The sequence below is a fragment of the Magnolia sinica genome, chromosome 13 (genome assembly GCF_029962835.1).
Source record: "Magnolia sinica isolate HGM2019 chromosome 13, MsV1, whole genome shotgun sequence".
NCBI classification, from domain to species: Eukaryota; Viridiplantae; Streptophyta; class Magnoliopsida; order Magnoliales; family Magnoliaceae; genus Magnolia; species Magnolia sinica.
The window spans coordinates 2,095,357-2,115,514 of record NC_080585.1 but is presented as its reverse complement, the minus strand read 5'-3'; the positions used below and the strand labels follow the sequence as shown (position 1 = coordinate 2,115,514).

The window sequence follows — 20,158 nt, the reverse complement described above, 5'->3', positions numbered from 1 at the left end:
TTTTTATTGATCTAAATTTATGTTTTTAGCAGGGATACGTTGATTTTTAAAAGTACATTTCTCTTTTCGGGATGGAAAAATAGTTCCAAGGACTATAAAAACTTATGTTCGATCCATACAGCCCCTGCCAAATAATAGTATAGAGCTATTTTGGAACAAAATCACCGTTGGAATATAAACGGAAGCTGATTTGGGTCAGATCTTTAACCATCATCCGATCATATTTGTGTGGGCCACCGTCATTTATCTGTTTATCAACAATGTACAACCCTTTTTGTCCAAAAATGAGGCAGATCCAAAACTCTAGTTAACACTACGAAGTATGGTAAGCTTGCGTTTCAAACATGGGAAGTGCTTACAAGATGATGGCCCCACAGATTTGAGTGTTATTGTATAGTATTACCGGTACCTTCCAACCTCCAATGATTTCGATCTTTTCATTTCCCAACGGCTCCGGTTTTCCCTTTCTTTCCTTTTATAAATACCGCAACCCTCTGATATCTGTCTGAAACCTCTTTCTCCGTTATCTGGACTTTTCTTCTTCCATGGCTGCCCTTCTCGATCTCACTCCCGCTTTTGGAGGATTCCGTACGACCAGATGGCCAGAAAATAGCCGGATCCCCGGGAATGGAATCCGTCGTCGGGGTCCCAGAAAATTGAGTGGCAGAGGTTGCAGGGCCATGGTGCAGCAGACAGTTCAGGGTGCCTCGGCCAATTACGCGAAAGAGATGGAGAGACTGTCAGCAAAGGAGTCGCTTCTTCTTGCTGTAAGTACCAATTCATCCTGTTTTTTAAATAACTCTCTGGTTCTTATTTTATTTATTTATTTATTTTTTGGTTTGCTGCGTTAGGGTTTCAGGAATGTGGGAATCGATGGGTTTGAGGATGTTTAAAGAATTTCATGAGAATTACGAGAATTGTATGCATTCGTACCTGATGTGTGGATTTTTCTGATTTTTCAATTTGTTTTGATGTAAATAAGGTGGTAGATCTCTACTCACGAATGAGCAAGATCTCTGTGTTTTAATCCACTTAGAGGGTAGATTGGCCTCCTAGTGCAAGAAGTACTGCTTTAATGAAAATTGATTAGCCTCCTGTGTGATTTTTCATATAATTTCATATGTACGTAATAGCCAAGACTCTCACCATACTCGGAAACAAATAAAAAAAGGAAAAAAAAAAGAGTAACATCTCGACACTAATCACACATTATCCTCTCAAATGCCATCTCACTTGCAAGATGTCCTTCCAAATAGAACTTATTAAGAAAGAAAGAAAAAAAAACACCCACAATGTTCTTCCCTCCTTCAAATGAGCCTTGCCCTTAAGTTAGGTTCGAAAATGGGAAGTGCCCCTTGAGCCGATAGTACTCCTCCTACAATGCATCTTCCTCTGGCGAGTGGGTCCATTGTACTAATACTTTTGTTATTGCCATATTACCTTTCTTGACTACTTGCCTATCCAGAATATCATAGTATTCAAGTTGAAGAACTTCTTCATCGTTCACCAGAGGTAGCTTTGGATGCAGACTAATTCCACTTCCAATTTTCATTTTAAGCATAGAAACATGGAATATTGGGTGTAATTTAAATCCTAGTGGAAGATCAAACTTATATGCCACTGGTCCGATTTGTTGAATCACTTGAATGGCCCATAATAACGGGGTGCCAACTTGTGACTGGAACGCATGGCTAATGAAGCTCGTCGATGCCGCTGCAGCTTGAGATAAATCATGTCATCTTCATTGAAACACCACTCTGATCCGTGTTCATTGTGTTGCACTTTCAATCGGTTCTGTTCCATAAAGAGATTTTCCTTCAGTTAACGAAGGATTTGATCAGAGCTACGCAGTTCTCAGTCAACGTGGTCTGCATTGGTTGTCTCAGGCAGATTGGAGCTTATGCTTACAGGTGGACAACCGTACACCACTTCAAATGGGGACATTTTGGCAGCCATTTGATACGTGTTATTGTACCGCCACTCAGCCTATGGAACCATTTTACCGATTGTCATGGCCTTCCTCCTGTGAAACATTGCAAACGTGTTTCTAAACAACGGTTAAGAGCCTTTGTCTGACCATCAGTCTGTGGGTGATAGGGCATGTTCATGTGTAATTGTGTTCCTTGCATCACGAAATATTCCTGCCAAAACTTGCTAATAAACACGGGATCACCTTTGCTGACAATCGAGCAAGGCATCTTGTGGAGCTTCAAAGCATCATGTACGAACACTTGCACCCCCGAAGTTGCCGTATAGGGATGAGAGAGAGCCAAAAAGTGTCCATACTTAGAGAGCCTATCTACAACCACCATTACCTTGCTCTTCTCTTCCGGCAGAGGCAACACATCAATAAAGTCCATCGAGATGCCTTGCCATATTCGATCCGGTAAGGGTTACGACTATAACAGTTCCAGTGGAGAAACTGTTTCATATTTATTCTGTTGACATATGTCGCACTCAGCTACAAATATTTGACTTCCTTGCGCATACCCTGCCAAAACAAGCCCTATGATAACCTCTTGTACATCTGCAAATACCCTGAATGTCCTGCAGATGTAGTTGCATGAAATTCACATAAGAGAGCGTCCTTTAATTGTGACTCAATTTGCAGGACCACCCTCCCCTTGTAGTACAATTGAGAGGTGTGCAACTTGTATCCTGGCAAGACCATAGGATCCATTTGCAGTTGTTGCATAATGTCGTCGGTTTCAAGGAACTCCTGGTGCTCTTTCTTCATCTTTGGTAATCATGAATTGTGGCACTGAAGTAGTTACCTCTGAACCTTCCTCGAACTGGTGGGAGAAATCATTGACCACCACATTTCCCTTTCCTGGCAATATATTATCTCACAATCATGAGGAGTTTAGACACTCACTTCTGTTGCTCAAGAGAGGAGACCTGTTGTTCAAGAAAATACTTGAGGGTTCCATCGTCCGTATTTATTTGGAAGTGCCTACCAAGGAGGTACAGGCATTACTTAGTAACAGTGTGGATGATTGCTAACATTTCTTTCTTATAGGTAGAGAGTGCCGGATTCTTTCCAGATAATTCCTTGTTGGAAAAGGCAATAGGCCTTCCTTCTTGTGTTAGTACCATTGTAATTCCTTCCCCAGAAGCATCACACTCAATGATGAAAGTCTTTGAAAAATCCTTCAAGGCCATTATTGGTGTAGTCGTCACCGCTGTCTTTGGAGCTTCAAAAGCACTATCTGCCACTTTAGTCCAATGAAAGCTATCCTTCCGCAATAGCAGTGTAAGAGGATCACTAATCTTGCTGTAATCATTTACGAACTTACTGTTATAACCTGTCAATCCCAAAAATCCACGCAATGATCGAACTTCCAAAAATGCATTTGGATCTTTTATAATGGATTAGCTCGTAAGTGGTCCAATGCTATCCGTACGTGATGTAGATGGTCCTTTGAAGTGGGGCTATACACCTGAATATTGTAAAGAAATATCTGAATAAATCACTGTAAAATGTAAGTATGGTCTAAATATATCATTAATGAGGATTTGCAATGTTGATGGCACGTTTGTGAGACCGGATGGCATAACGAGAAACTCATAATGCCTGTCATGTGTGCGGCTATCTTTCTTGGAAATGTCGGATGCCGTAGAATCTTTTCATTGAATGCAGTCTAGTAGGCTGGACCTCTCCAGCGAACCACCCCTCTATAAGTGATACGAATGCCCATCCATATTGAAATCCATGGTCAACTTGTTAAAGTCCCATACAACAATACTCAGCTGTCGGAGCCATTGAATTCCGAGCAACACATTCGAACCTTTCAATGGAAGAAGATAGAATCATAGATACCAACCTTAAACAATACCCTTGGATTGCCATCTCCACATCCTTGCATTTTCCCATGCAATGTAGCTTTTCTTTGTCTGCCACTGTTACGTCAAAAGCCGAAATGCTGGAGATTAGGCATTTGAGGCGTTGTGCTAGGCTCCCATCGATGAAGTTATGTGTGCTCCCGGTATCAATGAGAATAGATACTGTCTGCCGTTTAATCATCCCCATAACTCACATGGTTTGCAGTGGAGAAAGGCTAGAAAGTGCATGCACTGAAATCTCCGGCGTGTTGCTCTCATCATCTGGTTCCTCTTCGTCTTCTGCCCCTTCCTTTCATCATCATCCAACACAAATAGTTGTTGCAATTTTGCAGTGATGGATCATGGCCTGGACCAAATTTCTCGTCACAGTTATAATGGAGGCCCCTGTCCCTGTGCTCCATTTCCACCCAAGTTGGTTTCTTGATTGGTGGAATCCCGAGTTTGGAGGTCGTCAGGGTAGGTCTGGTGGCCTGGCAAGTTATTGGAATCTTCGCACTACACCTTAGGCATTGAAGTTCCTCGTCTTGCATGCAAGCTAGGCTGATAGTGGTCACCAAAGTAGTGGGACTAAACATTTGGACTTCATTCCCAATCTCCTCCTTCATACCCAACTTCAGGAAATCGAGACATGTATCTTCTGGCTTGAATCACTGTCCCTCCATTGCGGTCGGCTCCACTTTGGATGCATCAGAATCAATCTGCTCATCTCAACCACGGGTATTATCTCTCCCCATCTTTGAGCATAGATGATGCTGGCTGTTTATATTGGAGGCTCATGGCAGCAAGTGTCTCCTTGATTCCACGTAGGGATTTAGAATGTTGTTGGGCCTCCTCTTCTAACCTATCTACCTTAGCCTCCATTGTCTTCTCCTGCCCTTGTTCCTGCTTGGGGCATGCTCAAGATTGCTGCATTGATATGAAAAGGGTAGATCTCTACTCATGAATGAGCAAGGTGTATGTGTTTTAATCCACTTAGAGGGTAGATCTGCCTCCTAGTACAAGAAGCACTGTTTTAATGAAAATTCTCTGTGATTTTTCATATTATTTTGTGCTACTTAATAGCCTAGACTCACCATGTTTGGGAACAAATAAAAAAAAAGAACAAAAAGATAACAACTCTACTCTAATCACATCTCATCCTCTCACATGCCATCTCACTCATGTGCAAGATACCCTTCCAAATAGGGCTTATTAAGAAATAAAAACCATAACGTTAGGGTTTTGAAAATGAGATGGTAGGATATATCTGGGATTGTGATTCTTTTGCTGAATTTTCATTAGTCATTACTTTTCACAAATTATTGTTTGCTCTTTGCTATAATTTGGTTATTGAAGTAAAAGATTGTTCATGTTTCGATTTTGTTGGTCAGTTTCATTTTCGTAGTTTTTTTTTTTTTTTTAAATAATCCTTTGATGTAAATTATGGTTTTGGAAATGTAGAGATCGTTAGGATTTGTGTCACATTTCCTTGGTTATTTTGAATTTTTGTGTTGCTGAATTGCGATTCTTTTAACTGAATTGCTTGAATGTTAATGGATTCTTAGCATTCTAAGAATTTTCTGCTTTGGCCATCTTTGAACATTCAGGAGCTTCTCTTATTTTTAGCTTGAAAGAATTATCAATTCATATCAGGAAGTCTTTATGGATGTACCTTTTCAGTTTAAGGATGCTGGGGGTCTTGAGGCTCTCGTTAGTGGAAAGACGACGGATATGCATCGGATCGATGTGAATGAGAGGATCACGGGTCTGGAGCGCCTGAATCCCACGCCCCGACCCACAACGTATGTTTCTTCTCCAAGAAATTGGAAAATCAGAAGTTCATTTTTTTTTTCTTGTATGTTTTGGACATGGTATTTACTTAATTTTGTGTTTAGGTCCCCCTTTCTGGAAGGTCGGTGGAATTTTGAGTGGTTTGGTGCTGGTAGCCCTGGATTATTTGCTGCAAGGAGTTTGTTTGAGTAAGTACTATTCTGGCTGGAATTTTTCAACATAATTCATTATGCCACTTGATTGTTAGTGTAAATGTTGAAATCTTTCAGCAAGTCCATTCCAAGGGTCTTCTAAAGGCAGCTTTGTAAGGATATACTGAAATGTAAATTTAAGATTTTGTGAATCCTTTTTTCTTTTTTTCTTTTCTTTTTCTGGTCAGTTGTTTGCAAAGAATCATTGCCAGTTCCTCCACATTTACATTTTACTATGTACTGAAAAATGGTTGTCACTCCATACACAAACATGGTTTGTGATGCAATGTGTTATTAAACAACATTTTGTTGCTTCAAAACTGTTATTGGTGGAATGCAGTTTTCCATTACATGAGTGCATGTAAATTATCAATGTTTTGACGAGAATGATTGATGGAAGAAGATGCTTATTGCAGCCCTATCTTCTGGTGTCAGATTGGTTGAATGAAAGGTGAGCTAATTTTATTGACACAACCGAGGTGTCTTCACAGGAGATTTCCATCGACTGTAGCAAACTTATTAGGATTGGATGTGCTGGTCAAGGATGGATATGCAAAAGCTACAGCAAATCTGAAGTTTTTGAACTCGGTATTTCTCATTGTGTGACTTGAATTATGCTCATCACTCTTTTCTTCATGTTAAAGCAATGCTGTTTGTTTCTTGTGCTGTTGATCCTTGCAAAAATGACCTAAAGAGCAGTGAAATGCCTGTAATTTGAGAAAGTTCTACAGCTGTTGCTGATCATTCCTTAGAAGGCTAAAGAAGATATTTAGATCCATCACAATTCTTTGTCATTTTAAAACCATGCTGTTGGTTTCTTGTTCTGTTGGTCCTTGCAAATATGAGCTAAAGAGCAAAGCTGTGAAATGCCCGTAATTCATAGAAGTCCTATAACTGTTGCTGATCATTCCTAGGCAGGCTAAATAAAATATTTAGATCCATGTAATGTACACATCTATAATCTGATTTAGAAAAGCTGGGTCCATTGTGAAATTGTTAATAAATAAATAAATTAATCTTCAAAGCATATGATCTACCTCGTATTTCTGTGTTAGCCCTTTATGAAGTCGTTAGCATTTCACATTTTACTTATTTTTACTGAAAGCTACATGCTGTAAGTGGAGGTTTTTTTTAGCTAGTGTTTTGTGAACATAGTGTAGCCGTTGGTTTGGTTTTCCATTCTATGTTACACTCATTACTTACATGCTTATTAGCTTCCTAATACTCTCATTGCTTGTATTGTAAAAGCTCAATACAAGTGTCTGGCTGGATTTTGAAGTTCAGGTTCTATTTTCACTAGATATAGCATGGATAAGGCACTGGTATGACATGGATGCAGCTTGTCTACTAAAGTAGCCCAAGGGTTGAAATAAAATTAGAAGCAAGAAGTACCATATTTGATGGTCAATTCCCCATCTCTCTAGGTGCTTCAGTCGATCTCCAATCAATCCCCACACCTGGAAGAATAAAAGGGGAACAGAAAATAAAGGATAAATATGTGGAATTCCTCCATGCAAACCAAATGGAGTCGCACCAAAGGGGTTCTAGTGGCATTGTGTTGCTATGTTTTTAAATCCCATCACTGGAAACAAGAATGAACTAAACCAAAAATCTCAGTCAATCAATAATCAATGTGTCATGATGTTTCACAAGTCCAGCTCTGTGCCATTCCCATATAGGCTACAAAATCATCTAGAATACTCTAGAAAGTAACTTGTAGATGTTCTTTCTTACTTGCACCTCAGTGGTCCCCACATGCTTATCTAGTCCTGCTCCAACTGCTTTTAAAAGAGTATTCAAACTAGGAAACTGAATAAAGACTTCCAATTAAAAAATTACTTCTCCAAATATAGCAGAGCCATATGGGCAATTATATAAAACCATCGCTGTATATGCGGTTCAATTTCTGTAAAAGCCTCGAAACCTGCATTTCAAGCAACCGTACGGCTGGATACTACGGTTGCCAAAAAAAAAAAACCGCAAACATGCAACCAGCTGATATATAGGACCTTAAACATCACCTGATTGGACTTCTGTGCCCCACTGTTTACTCAGAGTCCATGTAAGCATTACTTTCATAATTTCTAGGACTTTCTTCCAGTAGTTTTTGTGTATTATAATTGCACACATTTCCGCTAGTGTGCCACTCGTCTTCTTTTCATATGAGTTTACCTACTGTAAGCATTCCTCTATGATTATATAAACTCTTCATGGCTATAAAATTTACGACGAATCTTGTCGCCTCTGGCCTCAACGATTCTTGTCCGCCTGTAAACTTCTTCATGAGGGCAATTATCTAAGTGTAATTGTATATATACGTTGTAATCAACCTTGGCTTCTCAACCAACTTTGATACACTCTTCTTTTTTTCCCAAGGTGACCAACCAGATGAAGCTTCTTCTCCAAAAGTAACTTTCCTGTTGCCTTATATGATGCCTCATTATCAGTGACAATATGCATGACATGACTCGCCCATTTTCTTCCACCATTCTATCTATCGAGCTAAATAGATATTTAGTATTCTTCACTTCATCAGCTGCATCAGCGATTCTAATGAACATTGTACCCAGTTGGGAGTAGGCTATGAAATTTATCATGATCAATCTAGTTGGGCCAGTCCAACCAAAGCACATGATTGTGCATCCTCTACTTGTCATATTCTTCTAAATGATTGCACATAAGCTCATAATTCATTCGAATACTTTGTGTCAATGTCATAAGAATCAACAATATGTGGATGGATGCTATTATAGGAAAATAACTTCACTGGTGTCTTCCCAAGATTATTTATAATCTGTTTTGATCACATTTGCTTGCTTTTGCTTGCCAGTGGCCTTTCTAAATACCATCTCATCACCAAGAGGTGCCTGTTGCTCCCCCCTGTCCTCATTAACATTATGAATATTGGGCTAAGAAGGTTGTCAACTGAGGCCACTTGGCTTTTGCCATCGCATGCTAAAGGCATAATGAGAACCCCTCATCCTCCACTGCCACTACCAGTAGCCCCACTACTCCCCCTCAAATCACAAACTGACTCAGTCTTCCTGAACATCTGCCGTTGTTGCTCATCTTCATGAGTAGTTTGTATACTTTTCCTCCTCACCTTAGTAATCTCCCTATTTGAGTTCTCCCCTAACTCAATATCCTCATTGATGCCTTGCCCATGAGTGCCAAACACCTCTGCCTGACATGCATCAAGGGTGACCTTTTTCTCCTTCTCTCTCATCATCTTTTTCTCTTTAATTTCTTCTAGATTTTGTTTCATCCGCTCCCTTACTTTCTTAGGGACACTTGGACACCTAGAAATTTGACCCTTTTAATGGGTCAAGTGTTGTTTTAATCGAGCTATGCCCAGTTTGTGCTCCTATTATAATACCTGCATATTATTTGCTGTCTATTCCCTCATATTCTTACCCGTGTTGCCACCCTACATCCTTGTTATCATTCTTGACTGCTTCCCTAACGTCAAGTCATCGACTGTCAACCACCAAGCTCAAGCAGCAACCCAATCTCCAATAGACAACGGTTGAAACCCAAGTTACCCAATCCAAATCTCCAATAGACAACAATTCATAGTACATTCCACTAAACAAGTGCCCACCATAAGGTCTACAACTCAAGTTATCTAACAAACACAACTCCACAATCGATAGTCCAATTTGCAAAAACACCAAAATAAAGAGAAAATGTTGTACTGTGACATACTAAATAAACTAATTAAAGAAATACATGAAATCGCAAAACAACTGACATTCAATAAAATACAATAAGACTAATAAAACAATTACTTCCAACTTTAATAAAAATAAACAAACAGCAAAAAATTACAAAAATTGATAAGAAAAGAAAAAAGAAGTGAAAATGACAATTCATTCACCATTGGGCCTATAAAAAAACAAGATTACAATTCGTATGGTAGATCTATGTACGAACAGTGCTAATTATTCATATCTCCAATCTGATTTTTGAAGAAAAATTAGAAAAACAAATTAAAAATTTCCAAAAAAAAGGGCGAAAATACATTGAAAATAACATTACAACATATAAAATTTAGATCTATGTTCAAAGAACTTAGATCTACGTTTAAACATCATATATCTATCATTCCCTTCAAGAAATTTTGGAAAAAAAAATAATTGAAAAATTCCTAAAAAATGGCCCAAAAATAGAAAAATAATTTAAATCCAGTATTGAATGATAAATGTAGCAAATGGTAAATCTATATTCAAAACAAACATAGATTTTCCTAGATATATCATTAGATTCATTTCCATAAAATTATTTTCGGAAAAATAAAAATTCCAGAAAATGCCCAAAATATTAACCTGAAAATACAAAAATTAAAAAATTAAATTTTTTTTTTAAAAAAAATCAACCAATGTATGTGTGAAATCTGTAGATCTATAGTATTAAAGGACTACTTATGCATCATTACAACATTTAGTTGAATTTTTATTTTTTTAAAATCTGAAAATTTCAGAAAATTCCAGCGTAAAAATTTAATTTTTTTTTTTTAAAAAAAAAAAAAAAACAACAAATTGAGAACAAATCAAACATGATTTAACCAATTTGGGTTTATAATATTGTTTCAACTTGATTCTAGTAATAATAAAAAAATGTTTTTAATCTTTTCTTTTGATTTTCCCCAAATCGGGTACCAGCCCTTCAAACCTTCATTTTGATTTAAAAAGCCATGTTTAGATCCTCAAATCTAGCATAAATCTGGTCAGAAATATGCTTTGAACAATCTCTTTGCCAAAAAAGTTTGAAAGGAATAGAGGAGATAAATCTGAAAAAAGAGGCCAGTTGGGGTTTTTTAAAGATCGTTTCAGTTCTACTGATACAGGTAAAGTGTAATGGTGCCGAATTGCCGATGCAGGTTGGATTTTTTGACATGGGCCAATACAGACCCCTGTCTTGTATTGTCTCATGCTGATACGAATACGATACACCTGTATCGGCATATAGGATACCCTTTTTCAGAACCATTAGTGTATGTCAACCCCCACCTAAGAACCTGAAAAATCAAGTGGATTTTTATAGTGGAAAGACAATCTTTTGTATTCTCAAAAAAATCCTTCCGTCCTAGAATAAATAGAAGCAAACAGAACATTTTGAGCCATACATGGAATATGGTATACTTACCTTGCTTGAGCATGTGGTGGCTGGTGCATTAAGAAACTCCACTATGGAACATCACTGAAAGAATGGCCATACTATGTGAGGTTCTCTTTCATAGAATATTTGCATGACATATAATATTTCAAAATGTCCATTAGCCATCAAGCTGGAAGAGGACAAGAAGAACGATCTAGTTTTGGATGTTTGCTATTTTTATGAGACTAGTTGAAGCCATGCATAGTAATTTTGGTAAAGATCAAGTATTGACTTCTCTCTTTCGCGTGTCAGTTGCTGTACATCAGGGCGTCATGGACACTGTTGACTTAGGTCCCAAAGCATAAACCTATCTGGTTTATAAATGGAGGCAAGGGCATTTGAATAAAGTGGCACGATGGTTACATGTCATGTGACCTCCGAATGCCTGGCCCTCTTCTATGGTTGCCCTTTGAAGTTTGGGTTGATCCCCATATTTACATGCCCCAGGGGAATTTAGTCTTGATGATATCATATTATTCCATTGTTTTGTGCTGATGTTCGGATGGCAAGTTAGGATTTTAAATCTCTGCATAATAGAAGACCTGACATTTAGTTTCATTCAATGAAATAAAATGGAAAACTTTTCCATTTTGCACATGCAACTCTTATTGGAATCACAACTGTAATTGTTTTGGTTGATCTGAAGTGTTTTTGAAGCTTATGTCCTTCAATGTGCAGATAGAAAGTAAGTTCATTCTGAGCACCAAACTCTCTGTAGAAGGACCACTTCGAATGAGGGAAGAATACGTCGAAGGGATTTTTGAAACACCAAAAATCAGTGATGAGGCAGTACCTGAACAACTAAAGGGGGTGTTTGGACAAGCAGTTGGTACATTAGAGCAACTTCCTGCTCCTATAAAGGATGCTGTGGCCAATGGACTGAAAATTCCACTTAGTAAGTAATACGGTACCTTGCAGTTCTTATAATATTATCCTGTTAAGACTAGGAAGACCATTTCTTCTAATTCACATTCCTTTCATTCTCATTATGAACTTTATGGTTTCAGATGCCTTTATTTAGATGCCATGCAAATTTTGATTTTGATTTTTTTTTTTTAATTCATCTGCTGGAAGACCTCCATTACCTTTTTTTTTTTTTTTATAAAGTAAATTTCCTTGTGGGGTATCCAAACATGATGCGTTGCAAAGCTCCTACAGGCTCTGAAGCAATCTACATTGTGAAAAACATAGAAAACAAAGGCAGAAGTTTCAGACACTGCCTAAAGACCACCAGAAATGTATTGTTTAACATATTGTCGCTTGCATGGTCTCTATAATATAGTATATTACCTTTTCTATGGAAATAGATTTTCTATAGGACCTGTTGAGCCTTCCTTTTAAAGGTAAGTTTTTGGTAAGCTACACTTTCAAGCCAGTCCCTTTTCCATCCACTTGTTTGATCCTACCTTGAAATTACGCACATGGAGAGAGGGAAGGAGAGATAAGGGGGAGGCTTAGGGAAGAAGATGAAGGAGAGGGAGGGAAAGGTTGCGGCTACACTCCAACGGTCGACAACCCATTCCAACTGTTTCCAACTTTCTGGCCCATTCGAGTGTCTGCTTCCCTATTTTGGCTTGAGCTGTCGATCACTGCTTGAATCTAAGCCCTTCAAAGCTTTTATTTGGGTTATATCTGAACTGTACGACTCACAAAAGCCACATTTTTTAGTTCCCAAAATAACCCTACATTTGAAATTCTTCCCACATCCTTTGAATATCCAAAGTTCTCGGCAGTAAGAAAATTAATTGCAGTGGCGAAAATGTCTAAAAGCTCCGCCCATTATATATAGTATAGATTTATAGCTGAATCATATAGAGAATCGAGGACAATTAGACATTTTAAAGTTGTGTTAAGCTACATTTGGGCTTCTGCCAAATCCAGGAATTTGACATCTCCACTTTTGTTCCAAACTGCAAAAAGTGGTGTTTGCTTGCCGCGCAGCTTTTAAGATTTGAAACCAAAAAGGCACTATTTCCACCACAAACCATGAATCTTGGGGTTTCTATTCTGAATAAAGAAATCCAAAATTTGTGATTCAATGGATGATACTTTTTGGGGTTTCACAAACCTGCATTCACTCAAATGCACCCTCAACATTTCACTGCCATTCCATTTAATCTCTCTGTTATTTCATAGCATAAAACTTCACTTGAAACAATTGAGATTCTGGAGATGCATACTTTGGCTTTTGGTAACAGACTTTAAAAACACTAGTTAGCAGGCTCATGTTCTGTTTTATGCTGACTAGAGATTTCTTTGACAAATCGGATGTAAACTCTACTAAATTTGTGCTTTGCTGCAGGTGGGACTTTTCAGAGACTGTTTATGATTTCTTACCTTGATGAAGAAATACTGGTGCGCTTCATTTATTTTAGTGTTGCACAACAAATTTCACTAACCTGTGAAAAACATTTACAATTGCTTCTGAAAATTTCAAGACTCCTATTTCTTGGCTTCTTATATGCTGACCTTGTTACAAGCCAGGGCCCTGTGGAAATTCTTGCCTAGAGCTGTCAGTTATATTCACTAGGGCCGGGCTGTCAATGACTCAATCAGTCAGGTCTGTGCCAAGCAAAATAAATGGAAATAATAATAATAATAATAATAATAATAATAGGCTTGTCATGACAGGCTGTGCTGATGAGTTCAAAATCACTAGGCCCAAACCAATGTAGGACTCACCCGCCGGCAGCCCTAATATTCTCCCTTTAGTTAACTTAGCAAGAGAGGAAAATTGAACCCAAAAGTAGGACAGACCATATGTATTGATTTCATGTTGAAAATTCCACCATATCATACTGAATATGACATGCAAGTTGGTGTCGATGTTGGTGGGTCTGAAGATGACATGGAAGAGACGTCAAGTTCAGAAGTTGGAGACGAATGCCCCACTAAAAAGCCTTGTGGATATAGAGTTGGAGCCTTATGTCAAGCAGCAAACTATCACTACAATGAATATGCTAGGAGGTTGGGTTTCAGCATGGTTGAACCATTCACAGTTAGGTCAAAGAAAGTTAATGAGGTATATTGTGCATTGTCAGAATGTTTGTGTTATGGAGATATGGAGGAAAACGAATATGTAGATTGTAGACAACTTACAAAGTACATTAAAGAGCGGGTGTAAAGCAATGATGAAGATAAAAGAATTGAGTTTTTTTTTTAAAAAAAAAAGATTGTGGGAATACACACATGAGCTTGATCCAAGAAACGTTCACCTTTTCACTCACACAAGAAACTCCTTTCACCTGAGAATAATGCAATGAATATTTGGTCTTCTGTGGGTAAGTCTGTAAGATCATCGAAGATTTTGTATTAGCAAACAAAATTGTGGAGTTGGAAATCGTTCATTTTCTCAGAAGATTGTAGAAATGCTATTGATAAGCAGTGACAGGCAAACTGCATCAAGAGATGTGAATGCACTGCAGGAGTATTTTATTTGTAGCTAAGCTTTAAACCCTTTTTTTTTTTAATGCAATGGATCAGGATGAAGAGCTGTGATCGTGCAGTGCTTTCTGGGTTGATGCTAGGGCTAGTCTGGCATACTCTAAATTTGGAGATATTGTTACATTTGATGTCATGTATTTAACAAATAAATATCGTATGCCATTTGCTACATTTGTCAGCATAAACCATCATGATCAGTTAACTTTGGTCAGTCAGCATAAACCATCATGGTCAGTTAATGATTTATTCTATCAATCCACCAAATTTGCAAAAGAAGTGTCACTGTCAAAGGAAGGTTATAATGAAGCCTGTAATGCTTTAAATGATCCAAACGGCAGTCAATCTTGCGCGTTTGGATGCACCTTGCAAACCCTGTGTTATCTCCCGTTCGACGAAATAGACGCTAAAACCCTGACTGTTTGCTGCTGAGTCCACTGAAAAGCAGGCTTGAAACCAACTTTTTTCGGGAAGCTGCTATTGAGGGAGGGTGTCCAAACAGACCGTAAAAAGACTTCCCCTGCCTGTTCCATACTGCGGTCACAAGATGGATATAATTGTTGTTGCTATGTTATTATTAGGTCTACAATTTTGAGTATTGTTGTTAGCTAAGAGTGGGTTTTGGATCTTTTCTTGCAGATAATAAGGGATACCACTGGAATACCAGATGTTCTTACGAGGTTGGAAGGGCCTCCATCACCCATGCCCGTCGAACCCATTGCAGAGTATGAGAGCTAAGTACTAGAACCTCCGAGAATGGAAAAAGTCCCATTCAATGTGAAATTCATGCAAATGATGTACGCCGCTATTTTGTAAATTGAGGCTTTATAACATCATGGCATCAAATTGAGGTCTTGGTATCGATTCCTAGTGGGGGTGGCTAACATGGAGTGTGTGTACTGACATGGGTGTGTACTAACAAGCTAACCCAAAAAAAAAACATCATGGCATCATTGAATTTAGTGTTTGGTTTGTGTTTTTTGCTCCTCCTTTGTTGCATCTGCTATTTAGTCTTTGGGATGAAGGTTCTCTTGAAAGAGGAGAAGAAAATTCCATTACTGATAGAGGAATCAGTGGGAAAGAGGAGAAGAAAATTCCATTAATGATGGAGTAATCAGTGGGTAAGGATGAAAGAGGTTCCAGGGGGACTTTTCCATTTCAGAAGGGTATCTTTCTGACCTTTTTTTTTTTGTGTGTGTTTTAGCTGTTTGGGAAGATGAAAATTGTGAAACGTCATCGACTTATAATTAAGGATTACTCACTTGGATTTTTCCTATTATAATGTTGAGGTTGTTGCCATCGTGTTTGACTTCTGCAGAAGCTAGGAAAGTAGCGTTGGGGCCAAGCTTAAGTCGTTAAGTCTACCATTCTACCATCCTATGATGCAGGGAATGATGGATCTTGGGCATTATATTACAAATGCGGTGCTGAGGCAGATTCCCCACACAAAACACAGCATGTATTTAAATTCAAACACGCAAATAGCGGGGAATCAATGTAGATGATTCATTTCGCCAAATCAGATTGATTAGACAATTTTGACCTTTAATAAATTATCATTTGTTTCACACCCCCCATCAATCGCTGTTAGCGTCATGTCCAGTGCGTATTTTGGTCAACCACCCATCTGTGGTGGGTCCCACTATTTAGGCCGATTGATTTTGGTGAGTATTGCATATACAATAGGGGAAGGTGCCCATCCGTACAACGCCCAACATCCTATCATTCTCCTTGCAATGAAATGCATATTGCTTGGTTTTGGTTTGCATTTGCATAGCCCCACCGACCGAATCGAAAAGAACGTGAAAGGTAGGAAGCATGGTTTTTTTTTTTTCTCCTTTTATCAGGCATCTACTAGGGTCAACAAAACAATCATTGACTTGCAACCCATGTGTTTCATATTAATCCAGACTCTTGCTCTCCCGTCCACATTCTCTAAATACGGCCACATGGGCCAACCTAGCATGTGTATGGGACAACTGAGCCTACATGGCCCACAAATAGGACGGTTCCATTCATCCGGCCAATCACGTGTTTGTGTTTGGTCAATGTCTTTGGTGATTTTACCATTGTTCCAAAACCTCATCTCGATTTGATGTTGGGCCAAGTAAAATTCCTCTAATCGAGTGATTCGGTTTCAGTCACCATGAGTCTCCCCAAGTTCAAGCAGAGCTGTTACTGGACCGAGTTTCCCAGCAACTTGGCTCGAAATCTTGCTGCAACTCAGGCCGGAGTTTCGAGTCAAGTCGGCAAGTTTTAGAACTACGTTTTTAACCATCTAATTGAGCCATGTTGTCTACATGCTCAGGTCTCGCACGCGGTAGAAGGGCGTGTATGATTAATGCAACTCTCGTTAATGTCGAAACCATCGTTTTCAGGTTCTTAATTATTTATTGATGGGTCACTGTTGCATCAAACACACCTCTTTGCGCCGGTCGACTGATGTGTTGGTTGCTGCCTACAACGCTTAATTAATCAAATCCCAACTAAATTCGTGATTAAGATGTGCCGTAAGAGCTTTTTTTAGGTTGTAAGATAGGCCTAATTCTCTTCTCCTATCTTTTTTAAATGACAATGCTTTTAAGCCTCTGCTATTTTTCAAAGGAGATGTTCACATACAGCATACAACGTTTTTTTGTTTTTTGTTTTATGCTCATTTGTCGCTTCAGTGAAACCATCCGAGCTGTGGAAAAGGTGGGCCATACCAGTAAATCTTGGACCGAAAATTGGAATAACCCACTCATTTGGTGGGCCACCCACCTACTATGAGTCAGACTATTGGTTGCTGATTGATTTCGACAGTCTTAACCTGCCTGATGAATAGGCCATCCTGGTTTTCGTCATAGGTGCTTCTAATGATACGGCCCACCTATTGCACGGTTCTGATGTCATACACAACTAACATATCATTCGCAGGAAAGGAGAGTTTGCGTGTGAAAGTTCAAACCGTGTGTAAGAATATTTCTCTTTATGTCCGAGAAACATGGAAGGTTTGTCACTTTCTGTCACTTAACTCATGTTTCAAGCATATGTGGGTCAGATGTGTCAATCGTCTGGTGGGCCTCACTTTGGATATATTTCAAAGTTCACACCGATTGGTGGATCCTAACCCTTGGATTGGACTGTTTTTAAAAAATAAAAATAAATGGGAATCCACTTCGGTTGACCTTTCCTTAACAGCCATCTATTTTCTTTTACAAGTCCACCAATGGAAAATTTAGCCAGTTCGGTGTGATTTTTGGGATGTGGCCCATCATAGGTGTGGTGTGGTCCACCTGATTTTCAATCACCACTGATTCCTATGGTGTGGTCCACCTGAGATTTGGATCTGCTTCATTTTTTGGCGCATACCCTAAAATGAGCTGGAACACCGGATGGACGGTGGGTATATACAACACGTCCGAACTCGATGTTGCTCCGCTCCGATCAAATCCGCCCCCATCATCTCCGACTTGTTAGTCGAGCTGGTAGAGACATCAGACATATCTCCTCCAATGGAATGAACTGAGTTTGATCTCTGTTGGAATCTCTTTCTTGCATAATATACCTTACCGAGACATCTTGAGGTGATTTCTTTGGACGCGGATTGCGTGAAACTTCTGTGGCCAATGAAATTTTCAACGGTGGGCATCCAATCCCCACTGTTTCATGTGGTGTGGTCCACTTGAACTTTGGATATGCTTTAATTTTAGCCTCATGCCCTAAAATAAGCTGGGAAAAACGGATGGACGGCGTGGATAAAACACATAGATCACAGTGGGCCCCACAAAGTCCTGCCATCATGGAGGTCGGTGGTGGCAGGGTCATCACACAATCCGCGTCAGATTCCTTAAGGATATTTATAATTTTTTTTTTTAAAAAAAAAAAAATGAAAAAGAGAACATATCCAATTCATCCATCATGTGGACCTCGCCATGTGGATGCTACGACCGAAAGATGAAGGTTGTCTACTTAGTAGGTCTGCCATGATATTAGAAATAAGCGGACGGGTTAGAAAACCTCAGCCGATTTTTTCACAACCGTACATATGATTAGTAACTTGTGGCCCATCTGACCAGTGGACCAATGTGATTTTTCGAAGAGGAAATCAACAAATTGGTGCCCTTCTGGTGGATGGCTTGGATATTACACGTATGCCACGCTGGCATATGTGGTGGCCTGTGCATTAGCTGACTTTTACACGCGCCTGGATTTGGCAAAGAATAAAGATCGTTCGTATACATTTTATCTTTGTACGTATATACAGTCAGCACGTATATCGAATCCCTACCATTGTATAATGCAAGAAAGTTAATTTGAAGCCATGTTTTTGGAAGCGGATTACGTACTGAGTAAACTATGTGGGACCCGCAGTGATGTATGTGTCTTATCCACACCGTCCATCTGTTTTAGTAGCCCATTTTAAGAAATGATCCAAAAATTTAAATATAAAAAATCTCAAGTGGATCACCCCATAGGAAACAGTTTGAATTAAACGATTACTGTTGAAAACTTCTTGGCAGCCACAGAAATTTTAAATCAAGCTGATATTTTTATTGTCCCTTTATCCATGTCTGTATGAGACCTTATGAACAGGTTGGATGACAAATAAAAATCACTGTGGGCACTATAAATATTCCAACTGTGGACGTCATTATCCCCAGTTTTTCTTGTGGTGTGGTCCACGTGAGATTTGTATACAGTTAAATTTTAATTTCATCCTATAAAATTAGAAGAGAAAACTTAGGGACAGCGCGGATGAGACACATACATCATCGGTGGGCCCCACAGAGTTTACTCAGTACGCAATCCGCTTCCCATGTGTTCATGCACTCTACGTCTTCGTAAAATAAAATAAGGTTTGGGTCGTCCATCTGTTGGGCCTACCTTGCATGGACCACACGGCAAAAGTCACCAATCAGGTAAAACTTTTATTTATTTGTTTAAAAAATAAAATAAAAAATGGTCCAATGAATGGATATCATCTGCTCAGCAGTTGATTTTTTGTTATGCCAACCCTCTTCCCTGTGCCCCACTTAAATAGTGGTGATAAAGATGTAAGATACATTTATGTGAATTTTTGGACCGTCTAGATCGTAAGCCCCATTGTTTTGGGATCATCTCATGAAAATCACACTTATCAGATGGCCATAAAAATGACTTTTAAAAAGAAAATGATAGTGGCCCAAATTCAATCCCATGTGTATCAGATGCTAGTGTACTTAAAATCAAATTCAGTTGAGTTGACTCAGCCGAGTTTCATGAAGAGGCACTTTTGGACCACAAGCCCCTACAATCTCTCTCTCTCTCTCTCTCTCTCTCTCTCTCTCTCTCTCTCTCTCTCTCAAACGTCTCACCAGAGAACGAAGGGATACCTATTAAAATAAAATTAAAAAATTAAAAATAGCTTTTCTAAAATTGCAATCAGATTGTTTACATTTATTTAGTGGGCACTTGCGGGTTGAATTAGGATAACCGGATATTTTAATTTTTAACCAGCCAATAAATGTCCGTCAATCCGATGATATCATATAATAAAATAAGTGTAACTCTTGGTTCATTACCGATCTAAACTGGGACCTATAGTGTGGACCCTTTAACTTGATTAACTTGTATGCCACGTATGCAATTTCTAAATAATTTCTAAGTGCCTGCTTATCATACATCTTACGCAGCCAGAGTATCAAAGATTTCCTCCCTGATAATACACCGGCTTGAATAGTGATAGACGACTTGCCGCGTGATAAAATAATAATAATAATAACAATGGAGGGTGG

At 38.8% G+C, this 20,158-nt stretch overlaps 1 protein-coding gene across 2 annotated transcripts; it reads left to right on the top strand.

Annotated features, from left to right (window-relative positions):
• Positions 1-364: 364 nt before the first annotated feature.
• LOC131222380 (probable plastid-lipid-associated protein 13, chloroplastic) lies at positions 365-15,264 on the top strand. Of its 2 annotated transcripts, none has more exons than XM_058217421.1 (7): positions 365-767; positions 5,503-5,624; positions 5,718-5,801; positions 6,296-6,392; positions 11,640-11,856; positions 13,264-13,316; positions 13,805-14,113. In XM_058217421.1, the coding sequence occupies exons 1-7, from the start codon at positions 546-548 to the stop codon at positions 14,042-14,044; spliced, it is 1,035 nt and encodes a 344-aa protein (XP_058073404.1). In that variant the 5' UTR covers positions 365-545; the 3' UTR covers positions 14,045-14,113. The 2 variants fall into 2 exon arrangements, with proteins under 2 accessions (XP_058073404.1, XP_058073405.1); XM_058217422.1 differs by lacking the exon at positions 13,805-14,113 and adding an exon at positions 15,042-15,264 and having other exon boundaries at positions 371-767.
• Positions 15,265-20,158: the final 4,894 nt, after the last annotated feature.